General features: G+C 34.4%; 1 protein-coding gene across 1 annotated transcript in view; it reads left to right on the top strand.

The window, feature by feature from the left end:
* The window catches only part of TTC6 (tetratricopeptide repeat domain 6), a 63372-nt gene that overhangs the window by 39874 nt on the left and 3155 nt on the right, over positions 1-20343 (top strand). The window contains exons 19-31 of the mRNA XM_040557943.1: positions 1200-1282; positions 2354-2430; positions 3247-3407; positions 5502-5636; positions 7048-7197; positions 7461-7601; positions 8299-8412; positions 9834-9953; positions 12900-12973; positions 14832-15042; positions 16583-16735; positions 16932-17102; positions 19984-20209. Coding sequence (XP_040413877.1) covers positions 1200-1282; positions 2354-2430; positions 3247-3407; positions 5502-5636; positions 7048-7197; positions 7461-7601; positions 8299-8412; positions 9834-9953; positions 12900-12973; positions 14832-15042; positions 16583-16735; positions 16932-17102; positions 19984-20209 — 1816 coding nt within the window. The remainder of the gene's footprint in view (positions 1-1199; positions 1283-2353; positions 2431-3246; positions 3408-5501; positions 5637-7047; positions 7198-7460; positions 7602-8298; positions 8413-9833; positions 9954-12899; positions 12974-14831; positions 15043-16582; positions 16736-16931; positions 17103-19983; positions 20210-20343) is intronic.

Here is a 20343-nt window from a genome sequence, read left to right as displayed (position 1 = left end):
TAGAACCTGTTTATAGCTATATACTTCAAGTGGTCCTCATCACCATAATAGAATTATATACACTTCAATTATTATAAAATACTGTTGGAATGTGACGCAATGACATAAAATATTTCAAGGTTCATTTGATTGTCCCTATATCAGTGTGCATCTGATCTAGGCTTTAATAAAATATACTTTTGATATCAAAAACCCACAGATTTTGAAATACTAATTCAGAATGTTCTTGAGAATTTTCACTTTTCTGGAAATTCATTTTTTTCACTACAAATGGGAGTGGGATGTTTTAAATATTTTAATTTCCCATGAAGCAAAGTATTTTACATCTGCATAGGATCTGAGAATAGTTTCTGCTAACAGTTGCTTTTTGAGATCCTCTCAGGAGTACGAGGAATATGGTCTTCAGTGTGACAGTTTATGTAGACTGTCATTGGCAGAACTGAAACAACTGTTTCTCACAGTGCTTAGTTTGCAAAATGTTTTGGGAAATTGCTTACACTGTTAATTTTCTCCCACTAAAGGAAATGACTTTTAACTCAGAGTCCATCAAAGTGGACTGATTACGCCTTTAAGAAGTTGTGTCGGATAGCTGATAGTTACAATAGGAGGTCATCCACTAATGCTAGGTTGCTTCTGTAGTGTTTTTGTTTGTTTGTTTGCTTTTCCCCCAGTATCTGAAATATGTAGAGCAGCTAAATTAAAATCAATACATGCATTCCATCAATGGTAGTTTTTGATGACTGTTCCAGTTAGCAGCTACCAATCTGGATGGATCAGTCCTTGGGATCTTCATTGCAATGATCTACTTTCTCCTCCACATCTGAAGAACAATGAATGGGACCACAGGCATGGACACTTGAAAAATAAATGCAAATTCATGACAGCAGTGAAGATTAATAAGGACATATGTGCATGTGGATCTCATGACTTAATCTCCTTCCCAGTAGTCCAGAATCTCATTTGGATTTTGGAAAAGTAAAGAAACTATCTGCTGTTAGAATCTGCCCTGTGGGAGAGTATGGATATTTGTAGGTCGCATGTTTCAGACTTTTTAATAAAAAAAAAGTGTTGAGTTCCTGTGTAGAGGGCATATGCGCCTCATGAGGCATTGCAGCCTGTAGAACCACATTTATGGAAATAATAGTCTCCAAATTGTGTTTGTATTAAGAGTTAAATTGTTGTTTCTTTTTAAATTACAGATTCATAATTTATCAAATGCTGTGAAAGATATGAATCGAGCCATTCATCTTTATCCAAATAAGTCACAACTGAGGATATTAAGGTACAAAAGTGATTAGTTGAGGTCTTCGCTTGTATCTTACTCTTAAAAAATTTCTGATGCAGAATGCTGTTGGTAGATACCTTATAACATTCAAAACTTGCTCTCAGTAGGTTAAAAATTGTATATTCATAACATTTTTCAAGCCTTAGGAACTTTATATCTGTATAGTATAATCTCTAGTTTGGAGAGAGGGACCTTCATATACAGGATATTGCTCATTGAGGTGCATATAGTTTCTGGGGAAAAAAGATGTAGAGAGGTGCAATGACAATACAGAAAGTCTGAACTTAAAAAAAAAAAATAATCATTTTAAATGTTTTTCCCAAGTGAATGGGCCTTTCACTGATTTGTCTGCAGAATCCATATAACACAAGGAATGTGAAGGACTAAGTCCAGGCCAATTTAATTTTGAATTATTTTTCTTCCCCATCTTTCTCTCAGTGAGAAGTACTGACCTTTACCAAGACTAAAAGATAAAATTACTAGATAAAGCTGTTTTCTCCCCTGAAAAGCCATAACTAAGAATGAAATGTTGGGATATTACTCCTTAGGTGTATTAGGAGAATTGGTTACTATGTTCCAGTCAATAATGCTGTGTTTTCCCAGTTTTAAGAGTGGGTTTGCTCATTTGGTCTCTCGGAGGGTGGTTTGGCTAGCAGTAACTCTTAGACTGACAGGGAGATCTGAGAGGCAAAAAAAATCTTTGAAAACAGAATATCAGATATTAGTTTGTGATGGATGTTAGAAACAATATTAAGCTTACTGTCACAGGTCTTAAAATAATAAGGACTGCTATCTGTGAAATACAAAGGAAATATGTTTTTGTAATTCACACAGTCTGGAGAGAAGTAAGCATATAATTTCTTGGTGCTTTCATGTTAGAGAAAAATTTAAGAATTGGAGAGATACTTCTGATGGAAAAAAGAAGAAAAAATGGATGTTTTTATTGGAAGGCATTGTTTTTCCTTTTTCTCTTTTTAGATTAATGAAAAATTGCAGCAGCATTTGCAATTTGAAAGAAATAATTGAAAAGAGTTTTATTAATTGCATCCAATGAATATTTCCTTACAGGGGACAGTATTTAATGGAGTTGAAGAAATATGAGCTGGCAAGTTTGTGTATTCACCAACTTGCAGAAATAGATGAAGGTAAATGTCAATGTGAATCATAGCAAGGGTCTGTAAGCAAGGAAATGTTTTTTCTTCTTTTTAAGTTTGGGCACACAAGCACACAAATAGGTTAATTACCAAAAATCAGCTAAAATATAGGGTATTTAAATATAATAATGGTATACATTATTGCCTGATTACAACCTGTGTTTTTTGAATTTTCTATATATTTTGAGGTTTTTTTTAATTTATTTCTTCCTTTCAATATTAGTAACTTCTGCTTTAAAGGAAAAATGAGTAGGGATTCTGTCCTGTGCTTATATAGTCCCTAACAAAATATCAGATATCTCTAGGACTGAACCTTCCCAACACATTTGAGCAGTAAAAATGTTGCAGTATAGTAGTTCCTTGTTATGTGCTCAGCATAAAACAGCAGTGTTCAGTGCATTGTGAAGCTCTTTGTGAGTCCATATGGATAGTTATACCACATGAGATGAATTTCCTGTCTCTGGCAGTGACCAAGATTGGGTACACAGAGTATAACCATATAAAAACAAAGCAAACATATGGTGATAATCCCACATAGCATCTCCTTCTTAGATGTGGGGCAAGGAAGGTAAATGTTTATGGGTATTTAGCCATTGAACTACATTCATGGATAATTAACTGTTCAAGTTCAGACTTTTATATGGAATTTAGTTTGTTTCTATTTTTATGGCTGATAAAACAAGCTTTGAAACGTAAAATATTTTAATAGCATTTTGAAGTTTACATATCATTTAAAGGTATCTTATACTGTAGAAATATATGTTGAAGTAGAAGAGATGATCACTTTTCATGGTTGTTTTCTTCCAGAATCCTTTAAGTCTCAGCCCGTTCAGCAAGCACTCATTCAGTCATTTTGTCAAAATCACAATAAAGCCATAGAGAGCTTATGCAGAGCTACAGCAACTCAGCCTGAGCCTTCAATGTTTGTTCTTCTAGGAAAAATACAAATGAAAGCTGAGAAAACAAAGGTTAGAAATGTTTACGTTATATATATTTATATATATATATATATGCCAAACAATTTTTTTTGTTAATTCTTTTAATATTTTATCAAATCTCCTAGTATAATAATAAATCTTTGTAGTACTTCACTGCTTAAATTATAAGAAGATCTGGGTAAAATTTTTCAACAACAGCGGCACTAATAGTTCAGCATAAATTAGGCAATTTTAATTTTAACACATTTTAATTGAAAATTTTATAGATTCAGTTATATAGATTAAGGTTGATTGTATGTCATAATTTTGTTTCTTGTGAAATAAAACAGAATTATGTCTGGCATTTTGTGTCTAATAAAATGTTGTACAAAAATTTAATGTATGTGAACTAATATATAATATATAGTTGCAGGTGTATTCTCAACTTTGTGAATATTCATATCTCATAGAATTTAACCAATGCTGTCACTCCTCTGACTCGTGCAGTTAGCCAATGCTTGATGCCTGCAGAGTTGTTGAAATTGGCAGTATGGATAGGCTATTTCTTCTTGTACAGTCCTATTTATTTTTACAAAATGTACAGAGTCCTTTTTCCCTAAACACAACAGCAGGAAGCAACAGGTAGATCAAGAAAACATCAAATCTACCTTATCCATTGAGTTCTGTATTTGACATGCACGATCCTTCTATTTCCTTATAGTTTCATTTTTGCAGCATCTTTTTAAATGAACATCAGGTGTACACTGTGCAGAAATTATACTCCTGCTCCCTGGGCTTGTACCAGATAAAACCTCTTGGCTCACTCAACTTTTTTTTGTGTTAGGCTTGTGAGTTATGTTCATTTCAAGCCATAACACAACATTAATAGTTCTGCTGTCTATGCTAAGAATGCTATGAATGCTAAGTCAAAGACAGCAATCATTAGTATCATCCGATCAAAACCATTTTAGTAGTCATGGTTAAGAGGATGTTTATTACAGTCCTTCCCTGATTTCTCAGAGTACTGCTCTCAGAGGTGAGGACTGCCACCTCTTTTGGAAAGGTATTACATAATTCTCCTGATATGGGAAAATGATCAGACTTCAGGTTATACTGCTCTGAGAATCAGCTGTGCCTTTAGAATCATATGTGAGTTCTGATATCTACAGCTTTTTTTTTTTTTCTTGAAATAAGAGTATTTTTTTTTAACTGTAGGAATAGAATAAAAGGATTTTAAAATAGCAGTAAATGCAGATCTGTTTTGTCTAAAACATCCACTACATTGATGACCATTTAAGTGAGCAGCCACAGTATTTGCAGACACCCCTATAACTACTGGTATTTCAGGCTGATTTTTCTGAACAAACACTTTCTTTTTTTCATTTTTCAAGAAAAATGTTATAATTGTTTTACTATTCTTAATATTTAAACTTTCAGCTATTGTCCCTTCATAATCCTTAAAGACAAAGGAATAGTTTATCTTGAACTGATCTTAATTTCCTGGTAGTTTTCCTTATTCTCTCCTTTAAGACAAAGAATTATTAAAAAAAAGCATAAATTCTTACCATGTCTCATAGATCTGGGCAGTATTCTGAGAGGTTGTTCACCTAAGTTTCTTCAATTCAGGATTTTGGTATATATCTTTATCAGTAATAAGTTTATGCAAGTTGTCTATGGAATAAATATGTATTTTGCATAACTGTTTGTTGTTGTTATTATTATTATTTACAAAAGAAACCTGCAACAAGTACTTCATTATCATCATACTCCAAGAGGTATATTTTCTTCCTGAGAAGAGAGAAAAAATAAAAGTGACATTTCAAGGAAAATCAATAAATAGTTATAATTATGCCCCTAAACAGCATACATTTCATTTCTACTGTCATCTCTAGATCATGTACAATAGCTACTTTGTTATATATAAATCATGCTCAAAAATATGTCCATTTTTCTAGTCAGTTGTTTATATGAACAGTTCAGAGATCAAGAGAATGTCTAAATGCAGCAGCAAGTAACACTCTAGTAGTCATTTTTACCTTAATGTTTCAGACTAAGAAAACCTTTTAAAAATAATTGAAAATGGCTAACAAGTCTTGCAGATTTCAGTTAAGTGCTTTGTAACTATTAGTATTATCTGTATTGCAGGATGCTGTGGAAAGTTTTAAACAAGCTATAGAGCTTCAGATGACCTCAGCAAAAATCCTACATAATGCATTTGAGGCTGCTGAAATGTATTATCTTATGGGCCTGTGTTATATGGAGCAAACAAATTTATTACAGGTTGGTATTAATTATATACAATGTGTTAGCCTTTGACTCCACTGCCTGTAAACAATGATAACCGAATGAATGATTTCAATATTTTCAACAGCCTCCACTGTTTTTAGCAGTTTTCTTTTTAACTCACAATGTACATTAAACTGTCTTGCAAGTTTGTGAACATTTTTTTCAGTGCTAATGTTATGTTTTTTTTTAAATGTATGACATTAGTTTGCATTCTAATGTTATAAAAACTACATGAATTTCTTACTCTTTATGCATATTTTCAGAGACCTTATAGACAGGTACTTGGTAGCATATCAGTGGCTAAGTCAATTAGTACTAAACTTGGACAAGGGAATTCCTAGATTATTGTATTAATTATGGAGTTGGCTATATTTTGTTAACTGTCTTCTATATTACTGTAGCTCAAAACACCTCTCTAGATGGTTCTATTTGGCACTTACCTTACCTATGAAACTGCCTTACTTAAGGAAATTATATTTGCATTATTTCAATAAAATCAATACTTCTGATTAGAGATTTCTTTGTTAAAAGCATATTAAAATTTGGATGCCCCATCCCTGGCGGCATTCAAAGCCAGGCTGGATGCGGCTCCGGGAAGCCTGCTCTAGTGGTTGGCAACCCTGCCCAGAGCAGGGGGGTTGAAACTAGATGATCTTTAAGGTCCTTTTCAACCCAGGCCATTGATTCTATAAAAAGTCAGTGAGCTTTGTGGCAGGCCTAGTGTGTGTTCATGCAAATGTTTTCGATGTTGATATTTTAGTAAATATGTGTCAGTTGCTGATTTGCTAAAAGGCTCAAGAATGAAACTAGAAATATTTGAAAGCAGATTTTCACAGGGCAGGGTAACAATTTCTTGCCTTGTCTGCCTCCAACCCCAATTGTCATAAGTGATATTCTTCTGGAAGAAGGCTGTCAAAGTTGTCTGAAATATCTAATGTAATAATACATGACAATTGCAAAAGGTGACATTCTATATCAGTGCACATCTGATATTACAGCTGCAGATCTAGGAAAAGTTCATGATTTTGTAAATTCATGTGAATTGTGTGGGGAAAAAATATCTGGATGGATTTTAAAGGAGTTGCATGCTAACCATGTTAGTCCGTTGTAAGAAATAACTTCACTGTTTCAGCTTTGACAAACCATGTGCTTGGATAAACCACTGAAGAAATGAGATTAGTAAGTGAGTTAGATTGTAGCTCCTTGTGGTTATGATTGCATTACTGGGACACTTTAAGTAGCTGCAAATAGATGAAAGCAATCAAAACCAATGCAGATACATGTTGGATTTCAACTGCATAAATAGATTATACCTTGCTGTACAATGAATCAGTTGTTTAACAGCCTATGTTTACAGCTGTACAAACAGACCATATTTAATCCGGATGATATGTCATTCTTTTAGGCCCATGATGCTTTTAATACGGCTATCAGACTACATTCAAGTTACCCTGATGCTTTTTATCAGCGAGGGCTATGTAGAATGCAGCTCGGACGAGCTAAGTTCATCCAAGATTTCAATCGAACACTTGCCCTTTGTCCATCACACTTCCAGGTAATATATAAAGACTCCCCGTAATTTGTTTCTGTGCGGTGTTTTAGGATGGGTTCAAAGAATAACAGGTTCTGCATTTAGGGGTGTATTGCCTTGTAATCTGCCAGTAAGCTCAATGCAAGGATTAAATAAAAGAAATGACATGCCTCAAAAGATGCATGTTTTTATAGAGCTTATTTCTTATATTTTACCCTTATCTTAGATAACCAGCTTATTTTCTTTTAGCATTATGCCACATCATCATTCTATGTTAATCTCTGCAGGCATACATGAGTCGTGCTGCTTACTATGGAAGTAAAGGCAGATACTCTAAGGCAATTATGAATTGTAATGAGGCAATCAAAATTCTTCCTAACAGTGCGAGAGCTTATTTTTACCGAGGAACTTTGAAATATCAGAATAAGGTGGGTATCTCTGTTATTGTTGTACTTCTGTATTCTCCCTTAAAACAATGTATTTTACTTGCCACTTCGTAATGGTAAAACAATGATAAAAACTTTGGAAACCAGTGTTGTTGTTGGAAGCAAGGAATTTCAATTGACTATCATACTTTTCTCTTTTGAAGCCACTATGATTTTTCTGTGTAGCTTTCATGATGGATTGGACAAGCTACTGAGCATTAGATGATCTTTAAAGTCTGATCTTTAAAGTCCCTTCCAACTCCAACCATTGTATGCTTCTATGATCTACCTGCATATTCTCCTCTTCAGTTCTTCAGGATAGAATCTTACTTAATAGACATAAGTACCAAAACTCCATCAAAGATACCATCTAGGTTAGGCTAAGAAACAAATCAGGCTAGTAAATTAAAGGTTGATTGCAGCATATGTATATCATCTAAACAAATATTAAAAATGTTTGGTTGTCCAGTCGTTGGCAAAATAGAGCTTCTGAAGAATTGTTCCTTCTGCAGCAAGTACTGCAGTAACTAGTCCATAGTGAATTGATTAGATACCTTCAAGTACTAATGAAGAAACAATAATGTAAAAAAAATAATGTAAATGTAAAGTCAAGTTTTCCAAAAGGCTGTTATTTGAGGAGGAATATATAGTGCTGAGAATTGTGAATTATAATTTATACATAGTGTTTTTTCATGTCCAGACATTTAAAGCTGCTATTGAAGATCTCTCCAAAACTATTGACCTCAACAAAACCTGCATTTTGGCATACTATAACAGAGCAATCTGTTATCATCAAATAAAGAACTTCAGAAAGGTATGATATATATTTTTGTAACATCACGTGATCACTCAGTTGTTCATATTAGCTAGTAACCTGTCTTTGACAATTAGTCAAAATTCGTGATCTCTTGCAATGTCTCCTTGTATGACAGTGCTCTTCAAGAAATTGTTTATAAAACTAATTTTTGGTCCTCATCATGTTAATTACATTTGATATACCTTTGAAAATATAATGGCTATATCCAGAAAAGGACCTCATAAAAATTTGGATGACATCCTACACTCATCACAACCTTGTTTTTCTGGATGTGTTTATAACTCTGATGACTAACCTGTGAGCTGCCACTACCTGTGTTTCTGCTTTCTATTTTTGTTGTAAAGAAAAAGCACAACAGGACACAAAAAGGCAAAATGCAGCTTGAGACTGGAAACATGATCATGCTGAACTATCATTTTGATGTCTCAAGTTAAATTGACCTTGTGCAAAGGCCATTTGTTCATACAGGTTAAACGGCCAAGAATGATGCAGGGGGTAAAGAAAAAAAACAGGGGCATTGAAGGTAAAAACTTAAGATGTGAAAATGCTAGTTCCTTCATAAGTTATATTATAAAATTCATTCTTTGCTATCACTTTTTAGAAAAGCTAATTAAAGTACGAGGGAAGTTGCAGAAAAATGTAATAACCCATTGACAGAAGAAATTTACTGGGTCTAACAAGAACTGGGTTGGTTTCTGTAAAACACTTTCAAATGCCTTTCCCAATTTAGAAGAGACAAGGAATAGATCTTCCCTTAAGAGGCTAGTATATGGAATTCTGCTGTCAAGAACCATTTTTTTTTTGTTAAATATCTAGATGTAAAATATCCAATTATTCTTAAGTAAACTATATGAGTTAATTCTTCATGTAAAAAAAAAAAAAGATAAAGCATTGTTGCTGAAATATTGTTTGGTTTTGATAAATTTGGGAATCAAGGCTTCCTCAATCTATGCAGTCATATCACTATCACTATTTACTTTTTTACAAAATTTACACAAAAATTTAGTTAATACAAGTAGTGCTTAGACCTTTCAATAACAATAAATTGTATTTGAAAATACTTAATTTTAAAAGTATCCTACTTTGGTATTAAACCATGAATAGTGCAGTCAGAATTGTTTAAAAAAAAAAAGAATATGGACAAATTTTATCAGCAGAAAAAATAAAGACTTATTTCCAACTGTAATTTATGTAATAACAAAATAACTTTTAATTTTGCCTGTTTAACGCATCTGTTTAATTTATATTATCTTTGCTTTTGTACTCTCAGATTAGGTATCTATGTAATTATAGAAGTCTCCAAATACAGTTAAATTCAATCTGCAAACAGTGAAACATTGGAGTAGCCACACTGAAGTCAGTGCTTGTGTCTGTCTCTGTATGAATTATTTTCTAAAGTGCCTTCTATGTTTTTGTAGGCTTTGAAAGACTATGGAATTCTTGTTCTGCATGAATTGAGTAAGGAAATAATTGTTAAAGTGTTAATTAATCGTGGACTACTCTACATGGAAGTTGGTGATTATGCTAATGCATGTGAGGTACAAAACCCTTTTTTGTTTAAGGCAAATTTTGATTTTTTTCTTATTTGTAAGCCACTGATGATATAGAGACCAATTTGCCAGCTTTTATATTTTCCTGAAATAGTTGGTGTCCTCTTCTCATTTGCTCAACAGCTCATACCAGTCTGAAAGCAAATAAAATGACTAGAAATGCCTTTTACAATTTTATGCTGCAAGGGGTAAGCATGGGAATTTTACAAAATGTAATAAACGAGAACCTGACTTTTCCTCTTTTTCTTTTTTAATCCTTTAAGTTGTTTGTGTTGGGTCCGAGTGAATACTAATTCTTTGCAGAATCTGAAGTAAATGGAGGGTTCTGATTAATTGAGTGAGCTTGTCCTCTTCCTCTGTGTGTGTGTGTATAAATGACCATTTTTGTTGAAAGGGCAGGCAGGGTCAGACCTCAAGTTCGTTTTCTTAAATGTAGGGAAAAAAATCTGCTTCTGACAACTACAATGCAGAGGACTGTTCTTCATTGGGACTTCATCTGGTATAGCAGAAATCTAAGCATTAAAACACTCTTTCAAACATATGGGCTTTTAGTTTCAAATTGTAGATAGTTTTCAAGTTTTCTAAAAGTTTCTTTTTCCTTGTCTTTGAAGAATGTATTTTTTTTTTCAAAGAATAGTTGCTGCTGCATTCATTGCCTCCATTGTGGACTATAAACATTGGTATCTTCATTACGCGATAGCAACAATGTGAACATAGGCATTCTAAAAATTGAGTAAATGTAAATTGAAGAATGATTATGAATCCCATTTCAGTAACCCATAAATGTCCTACTGGAAGTATTTACAGTTTGTAGAGCTTGTGTAGAAGTAAGTTAAATAGGAAGATTGCATTATTGATCTCTTGTGCTTTAAGATGTAATTGATCAAAATAGTTCAGAAAAGATACTGAGATGGTACAAACTGGTATGTAAGGCCAGTGAAAGGAGACTGTGAAATGGGACAGAACCAGCAGGCTGAGCAAACATAATTTGAATGGATTATAGATGTGGTTTAACCTGGCAGACAGCTAAGCGCCACACAGCCATTTGCTCACTGCCTCAGAGTGGGATGGGGTATAGAAACAGAAAAAAGGTAAAGCTTATGGTTTGAGATAAAGACAGTTCAGTAGGATAAAAAAGGAAAGGGGGGAAAAAAAAGATAATGATAAAAGAATGTACAAAACAAATGATGGACAATGCAATTGCTTACCACCTGCCGACCGATACCCAGACACTCCCCCCTTTTTTTTTGAGTTTTATTGCTCATCACTGTGGCCAGTCTGGGTCAGGTGTCCTGGCTCTGTCCCCTCCCAGCTCCTGGTGAACCCCCAGCCTGCCCGCTGGCAGGGTGCTACCAGTGAGAGGCTGGAAAGTCCTTGGCTCTGAGCGAGCACTGCTCTGCAACAACTAAACCATCCTGTGTCATCAGTATTCTCATCCTAAACCCAAAATACCGCACCATACCAGCTACTAGGAAGAAAATTAACTTTATCCCAGCCAAAACCAGGACAATAGTTAAGACAAATTTACAAAATAGTAATTGAACAACAGACGCAAAATTATGTAATAGCTACTTTAAGAAAAAAAAATCATAAATGTGCTAGAGACCTCCTTGTCTATCCATTCTGTTAATGTTTTATTGCAAGTATGTGTAATACATGTATACTGCTTGCTGAAATAACATGTAATTATTTAAGCTCTACTCAAAGTGACTGTATTCCTGAACTGGGTACACTGGGAGGAAGAGGAAAGGTTACAGTTCAGTCTGTATAAGATCTGAATTGCTGTATAGAGGTGTCTGTTTTTTTTCCAGTTGATTCTGTGAAGTGTGAGGTGACCTGTGAGGGTAGCATATTTGGTTTAAGTAAACTAAACCTGGTCCTTGGAAATTTGATCCTGCTTTTGCTGTGCTTCATGCATAGAGCAGGGTGTATACTTCAAACTGCACATATGAAGAATCACATTAGCTTCTCTGGAAATTCACTGAAAGGCTTTAGTGGATTGGAACAGTGCCTCTCAGTAGTTTTTTAGAAGCAAATCTGTAATTTTATGTTGTGTGTTTACAGAAGGAGAGGTTTTATTTTAATAAAATACTGATATATATGCACATCTGCACATCATGAAAGTATTATGAAAGTATTTTGCCACTTTCGTACCTCCAACAGTACCAAAATCTTCCATTTTTTTTTATTTTTAAAATCTGAACATATAAAAAATGCTTTCTGAGTTGTGATTCAGTGGAATCAGCTAAACCACTCCTACTGCGTACTGATTGCTTTCCTATGAAGAAGGTCTAAAGCACTTCCTTACATCATAATTGAAATGACTGTATTTAATTTTAAAATCAAGTGTACTTTACAGTTGAACCACATAAACAAAACCACAAGCATTTTGACAATGTTCTGAATTTTAGTAAAAAAGAAAAATTAAAAGCTCTGAAAAAGTGATTTATTATAAAAATCCTAGCGTGTCTTTCATTAGAACATTGTGAATAGAGTCTTGTAATGCAAATACAAGTTTGGTTTGCTATGTCTTTAAAAGTAATAAAAATAAATAATTTTATTACTGGATGAGTTCTATTGAAATTGCATATAACAAAATTTATCTTCCATATATATATGTATTTAATTAGAGATGTTGTTTCTATTAAAATAGAAACTTTCTAAACAGTTTTTTTTTTTCTTCTGGAAATGTTACCTCAAATTTCGTGAGAAGCACTATGATGCCACATAACTTTAGAGATTTTGTTCTATCAAAGTCTGTCACATGAAGTATGAAAACAGTTAAATATATCTAGCCCTTTTGAAAATATATCTTCTTTGTGTAGAGTTATCTCCCTTTTCCTATAGAAGCATGAAGTTGTATAGCTAAAATCACAGTTTTAGGTGAAGTGAAACAGTGTAAATTTTGCATTGTTTAATGTCTGTTCATTTCAGGACTTTAAAGAAGCAGCATTGCTTAGTCCAGACGATAGCAAGATCTTTCAAGCTATTGGAATCTGTTATCATAGGTAAGAGGTAGTTTTGTTTGATGCAGAGTAGAAAAATTAATAATTCCTGAACTTTATATGCCTATACCCCCTTTTATTTTGAGCAAACTGAGAACTGGGGGGACGAGAGAGTGGTAAAGAGCAATGGGAAAAAAAATAACTGAAATAACTGATATTAAAACCTTCTGGTATCAAGCAACCGTGTGTTTATGGCAGCATCAGAAGGAAATACTAGGATGATAAAAATGAATCAAGAGAAGGACTGAAGAACAAAGAATTATGAAAGAGAAACGTTAAGAAGAAGTTATTCCACACCCTTAGATGGAATGTGAAGTAGCTATGCATTGTGTTGGTTTGTTCAGAATTAGTCAGTATGTGACTTCTGTTTAAATTGGCACCTTGTCCTTTAAAGGAAGGCAAAAACCTCAATTGTCGGTCTTGATTGAATTTTTTATTTTGAAGTTCTAAAGTGTCGTTTCATCAAGATGAGATTTATTTTGAAAGATTAAAGTATATCTGTTAAAACAGATACAAGTTGGAAGAAATAAGATGTGCATTAGTATTTTTAGTGTACTCATCATAGTGACACTTGGAGTCATTAGCTCCCATTTCACACAAACATAACCTGTGGTAAAAAGGGAATTTTAATAGTTCTCTCTACCTATTAGTCTAGTCTAATCTATTTTATTCTAAAGTTATGCTGTTATGTATCACTCCATAATATAAATTTCTGATGAGGCAGCTTGGAAGTGGACATATTCAGGATTCTAGCATCACAACTTCTTGTGTTACCATGCTTGTAGTTAAAGCACAACTGGCTCCAACTTTCACAGTGTCTGAATGATGTAGAACTAGCATGGTAATGTCGAGTCCTGCTTCTGAGAACTGGGTATAAGATTTTTGTGTTCATGTCTATATTTACCTGTCAAAAGGAGTTACTGGTAACTGTAAAACTGAGCTAGTACAACCTGTTTTAAATGCATTTGGGATACTATTAATAGGATTGGGATGAAGCCCTAATTTGTTTTGCAACATGTGCTTTGCTTGAAAAAAACATTTGATTTACAACCCTTAAAATTATTTGTTAGATTAATCTATAATCTTTCCTCCTTTGGTAAAGAAATCAGGCTGTATTTAGGTGGATTCAAAACAGGTAACTTACAGTCAAAAAATCTCTTACCTTTCAGTATTGTCTTGGTAAAATGAGTTTGTACTTTGACATGCTGAAATTTTTGCTTTGTATGTAAAGGCATCTATTAGTAATCATTGATGTATTTCAGGTATTCTGTTTACACGCAGTATACTCCACATGCATCAAATTTTATCTAAGGATGGAATTCCACATTTGGCCTACTCTTTGACCAGAATGGTCTGTCCTTAGTAGCCTGAATATCAGCTCTTTTTACCCTGCAAGGGTAACATAGCTTGGATAAGTTCAAGAACTGGTATGAGTAGAAACAGAGAGAAGGCTTGTATTAGAGGTAGATCATTTATGGCTGAAACAGATGTGCCTGAGGACATTGCCAAAAAACATTTGGTCATGACATTTGGACAGCATGAATGACTCCAATAAAGTCTATATTAGAATCTGCTGAGTACAAATGGTGGAAAGGTGAAATCTTTGGCCACCAGAAGTTAAAGGAGAGTTTTGCTGCTTTCTTCCTCAGGCCAAGGAATTTAAGCTGAAGTTTGACCATCTTCATTCACTGTTACAATAACCATCAGGGAGCACATATAGAAACCAAACTTAAGGAAAAACAAAGCGTCACTTTCAGTCAGAATTCAACTATGTTCTGAAGGCATTATGGGATAGAGGATCTTGTTTATAATTTTTTAAACAATAAACAGAGCAAATATTCACTAGTAGCTCTATTTTTAGACTTAATGAATTTGAAGAAGCTGTGAGATCATTTAACCAGGTTCTCAAACTAGAACCCATTTCTGTGGATACCTATATTGGACGAGGAAATTCTTACATGGAAAATGGACACGAGGCTGGTCTTAAACTAGCGCAGAAAGATTTCCTGAAAGCAATTCACTTGAATCCAATATGTGCGAAAGCCAGAATTTGCTTAGGATACAACTTGCAGGTAATGCACCAAAATTCATTGTCAATACTACAGTTAATCAAACAAAATAAAGTTAATATTGTATGCATATATTTTTATAATGCAAAATGTAAAACAATCCATATATTAAGACATGTCTTAGTGTGCTTTTTGTTTTTAGGTAAATGGATAGACTATTATTTTCTTTTCACATTTGTACTGAAACTTGTTGCAGATATACTCTCAATTAATGACATAAGTAACCTTGCGTTTTTATTTGCATCTGATAAAGGAACATTACGAATGTACATGTTCTGTGTGTATAAGCTGTTTACAGATGTAAAACGGGCCAAAATATTAAATGTATATATATTAAAAAAAAAAATCAATTTAAAACAATCTTATATGTTCCAGTTATCCAAAATAGTGTTAGAAAGTCTACTAAAATCCTTTGGAAAAATGACTTATATGTAATGATCACTGAAAAATGCTTAACTACATAAAATGTACTTCTGTATTAGCAAAAGGACATAAGATATGACTTGACAGTTTTTCTTCTTCTCTAATTCCTCTGATTTACTTACCGTGATTTGTTATATCCAATTGTCTGAAATGTCTTGAATTGTCAAGAATCTTGCTGGGAATTATTTTTTGCCAATGTATATGTATATGAGAAACTAATGTCAGTGGCCTGTGTCAGGTCTATTTGCACAGGAAGGACTAAGTTGGTGAGCAGATAGGAATAAGACATGTAGAAACTGGACATCTCATGTTGCAGGAGGCAACCCAGAATGTTCACATACTGGCAGGTGCTTAATTTCTGTGAGGTCTAAATCTCACTAGGTACCTTTTCTTTACCCTGATTTTACCTTTGGGGCTTAAACATACACACAAGTGGAGAAGTATTTTGATTTGGATGTTTAGTCTTTCACCGTTGCTTAATTAATCCGTATACTAGATAAAATGTTACACTTTGCCACAGTGAGAGCTGAAAATGCAAGGGGGGATTTTATCAATGTGTATAAATACTTAATGGATGAACAAAGAGGAAACGGAGCCAGGCTTTTCTTAATGGTGCCCAGCGATAAGACAGGAGGCACTAATTGAAATAAAGGAAAATCCACTTAAAAATTAGAAAAGTTTTTAGTATTTATTTATTTATTACTGTGAGGATGATCAAACATTGGAACTGGTTACACATAGGTGTTGTTGAGTCTTCATCTTTGGAGAAGTTCAAAATCCAACTGGACATGGTTATGGACAACCCTGCTTTCAAAAGGGGGTTGGTCTAGGTGACTTTCAGAGATCCCTTCCAACTTCAAACATACAGTGAATCTATGATATAGAAAAGGTAATACTTGCAATTAAAACAGTTGCGGCTGATAGATTGAATTGCTGTAAAAACAACGAGTGTTGCCTACAAGATATTTGAAGACTTTTTTTTTTTTTCTGTAATTTAGTTAACTGCATTTGTAATTAAAAGCATTCTTCCATTTTCTGCTGTAATCGGGTCATTAGTAGGTTGTTTTTTTTCTGACATTTCCTAAGTTTCTTATTGTGCACATACTGCAATTCATTTTAGGCCCATGGAAAGCTTCAGAGAGCTTGGAACCAGTTTACAGTTGCCATTGTTATTGATCCAAAGTGCTATGCTGCATATGATGGACGAGCTTCAGTCTGTCTTCAGATGGGTGAAAATTTTGCTGCGTTTCAGGATATAAATGCTGCATTAAAGGTAGGTCTTAGCTTAAAGTGATTTTACTAAAATTAAACTGGTTTTATGAATCCAGTCACTACTGTACAAGAACAATTGCCAGAAGGTGCATTTAAAAATTTATTTTGGAAAGAAATGTATCATTTAAAAACAGAATAAATTACTGCATAAATGTGGATTTTCCCTGGATAAGAATGCATCTGGCATTTCCTTTCAGCTCACTACCACTGCTCCACTTCTAACAAATCGGGGTGTCATCAATCAGTTAATGGGGTATCTATCCTGTGCCATGAAGGACTACCAACAAGCAATTTCTGTTGACCCCAACTATGCATTAGCTTACTTCAGTGCAGCAAATATTTACTTCCATAATCATCAATTTTCACAGGTAAGTCTTCAGTCTGTCTTTATACTGTCTTCAGAACACTTTTTTTTCCTTAACTCTAATAAATACTGTTGGTACAAATCTGTCTTTGAATGCACTTAAACTTCTTACACGAATTTCCTGGTCTTTTAATGGGAGATTAATCTGTAGTAATCAATAATAAGTAATTCTCACAACCCAAACTCACAACCCCAGAAAGGTGCTTCTTGCTTTGTGATTCACATGAAATCAGTATACATTATTAAAACACCATTGTTACAGCTGATATGTGACTGTTTCCTGTGATGATGGAAAAGCCTTCTGTAACATGCAAATAAGTTTATTTAAATTTGCTAAATACTCTCGTATCTGTCTCTATGAAACTTATGCTAAATGTTAGACACAATTATCACTCTTCTTATAAGAGAGAGCAGTAAAAGTGAGATACAAGTGTGCTCTACTCAGCTGTCACTTTTGCTCAAGAAAGCAAGATCTCGCAGAAATACTCAGGTATTACTCTCTTGCTTTGTTTGTTCTTTCATATATAACAATCCACCAGTAGATTTAACATCGCACATATGAGTACATTTTCTGCTTGAGTTTCACCTAGGCTGCCCAATGCCTTAGCCAGAAGTGTATCTTGAGATCTTGAGCAGCTTTACATAAATATCATAATAATTTAAATGACCAAGCTAAGATAGAAGCTGCACCATTCCCCATGTTACTGAACTGTGGATGATACATGTTAAAAACTGGTAGTCAAAACTTGGCCACTGGCAAGCACTGAACGTCAGGAGATCACTCTATCTGAATGAGGTCTCTGGATGGGAAAAATCTGCTCGGTGGAACAGAAGAGGCAAGTAGGCAGTATAGTGTAGTTCTTGAAGCATGTCAACGAGTAGAATGCAGAAAGCTGTGACTGCAATTTTTTGTTTTCTAAGTGAGGTTGCTTGATTCATAAAGAAGAACACTTTATTGAAAGGGGCTGGTGGGATCAAGTTGATACCAGACAACTAAGTTACTGGGAGCTGAAGCGGAAGAACTAGTTAGCACACGTGCAAACATCAGGGCAGCAGTGATGGTGATGTGCATTAGGGTCCTAGAGCCCCTACTTTGACAGCTGTCCTATGCTGTAACAGTGATATTAAGATGTTGAGAACTCTTCTTTAACAGATATGAATGAACTAACATTTATGACAGCTAGGATACACATCACAAAAGTTTGTAAAGAATTGTGGTACTAAAATTTCACTGACGCTAAGTAAGCTTCACCAACCCTAATTCCCATACGTTAAATAAGTTGCCTGGATTCACTATAGCACCATTAGAAGGAAAATGAAAAGAATCTCATGCTGATGGTCTTTAATCAAGAAGTCAGATCTTCTACCTGTTACCACAATAACAGTAACTTCAGGGTTTTAAATCACCTACTTCTGCTTGAAGGCAAGGACCATTTATTTTTCTCTCTGTTAGAACGCCCCCCCCACTGATTTTTCCTTTGGCTTCCTATCACACTTCATGGACACAGGCTCAGTCTTTTATTTGATTGGAACTTTATGGTCCAGCAGCTGTGGAAACCCAGAACCAGTATGGATGCTTCAGCATGTTTTGTCTACTTTAATTAATCCTCTCCTAGAATTGCATCTGTAAACACTTTAGCTTGCAGTTCACATAATGAGGAATTCATCATGTACAGTACAGGCTTGGCATATAGTTTTAAACTGAGATTGTACTTCATACAGCACGAGAAATAGATGATGTAAGAAAACAATTTAATGTTCTTGTTTGTTTCTTTGAGTTAAATTCCTTTTTGCTCTTGAGCATAAGTTAGACTTGGGTCATACATTCCTTAAGACTCCAAGGTCAGTGCTCTGCATGTAGATTCTGCTGTGACCATGTAATCTCTCTCTCTCTCTTTTTTTTTTTCTTTTTACTGCATCTGGTATCATTCATCTATGAGTGGTCTTGCACAGTCTATTCTTCCTCTTTCCTATGAAAAAAATCTGTGATTCTCTACGCTATCTTCCAGAAGATGTTTGGTTACGGAGAAAGAAGTTCAAGAACAGGTGTCGCATTAAAAATCACTTTCTGTGTTAATTCAAATTGACTTCAGTGCATAGCTCATTTCTTCTGTGCTATAATTACAATTCAGCATAAACAGGTATTCTTTTTTTTTCAAAAGTCTGTCTGTGTGGTTACTAACCCATTTGTGGATGTTGTGGGTCAACCCCAGTAGGCAGCTAAACCCTACGTAGACACTCGTTCAGTCCCCCTGAAGTGGAATGGAGAAGAGAATTGAAAGGGTAAAAGTGAGAAAACTTGTGAATTGAGATAAAAACAGTTTAATAGGTAAAGCAAAGGCTGTGTATACATGCAATGCAAAATAAAGAATTCATTCAATACTTCCCATTGGCAGATGTTTAACCATTTTCAGAAAAGCAGGACTTCATCATGCATAATGGTTACTTGGGAAGACAGACACAATAACTTCAAATGTCTTCCTCCTTTTCTGTAGGTTTTTGTTGTTTGAGCTTGATGATGTAAGGTCTGGACCCCTTTGATTAGCTGGGGTCAGCTGTTCTGGCTGTGTCCCTCCCAGCTTTTTGTGTACCCCCAGCCTACTTGCTGGCAGGTCAACATGAGAAACAGAAAAGGCCTTGATGCTGTGTACATACTGTTCAGCAATAGCTAAAATGTTGGTGTGTTGTTAACAGAGTTTTGGTCACAGATCCAAAACACAGCACTGTACGGGCTACTATGAAGAAAAATTAACTCCATCCCAGTAAAAATGAATTCTGTGAATAAGCATAGGGGTGCTTTACTATGCACAAAGAATGTTAAACAGCATGAGTAAATATTCCTCAAATTTTAACAGTTTTTTATCTCCAATTCATGTCTTTTTTAGGCCTATTGCTATTATTCCAAGGTATTAAAGCTTGAGCCAAGAAATGAATCTGCTATTATGAATCGTGCTATTACAAATACAATATTAAAAAATTTTGAAGAAGCAAGAGAAGACTTTGAGAAGGCAGTTTGCCTCAGTCCATTCTCTGCAGCAGTGTATTTTAACAGGGCAAATTTCTATAATGGATTAAAGCAATATGAACAAGCTGAGAAAGACATTTCAACAGGTAATCTTAATTACCTGCTATGGTTGCCATTTGGAACCATACTAGCAATTATGATGATAAATTACCTAGTTTTATTTCACAATTCAGCAAGTATGTGTGTATTTTTGCTAGCATATTTTCTAGCTAGTTTGATA

This window comes from Cygnus olor, chromosome 5 (assembly GCF_009769625.2).
Source record: "Cygnus olor isolate bCygOlo1 chromosome 5, bCygOlo1.pri.v2, whole genome shotgun sequence".
Classification (NCBI taxonomy): domain Eukaryota; kingdom Metazoa; phylum Chordata; class Aves; order Anseriformes; family Anatidae; genus Cygnus; species Cygnus olor.
Note: the sequence above shows the minus strand (reverse complement) of the source record. Positions and strands in the feature narration are given on the sequence as shown.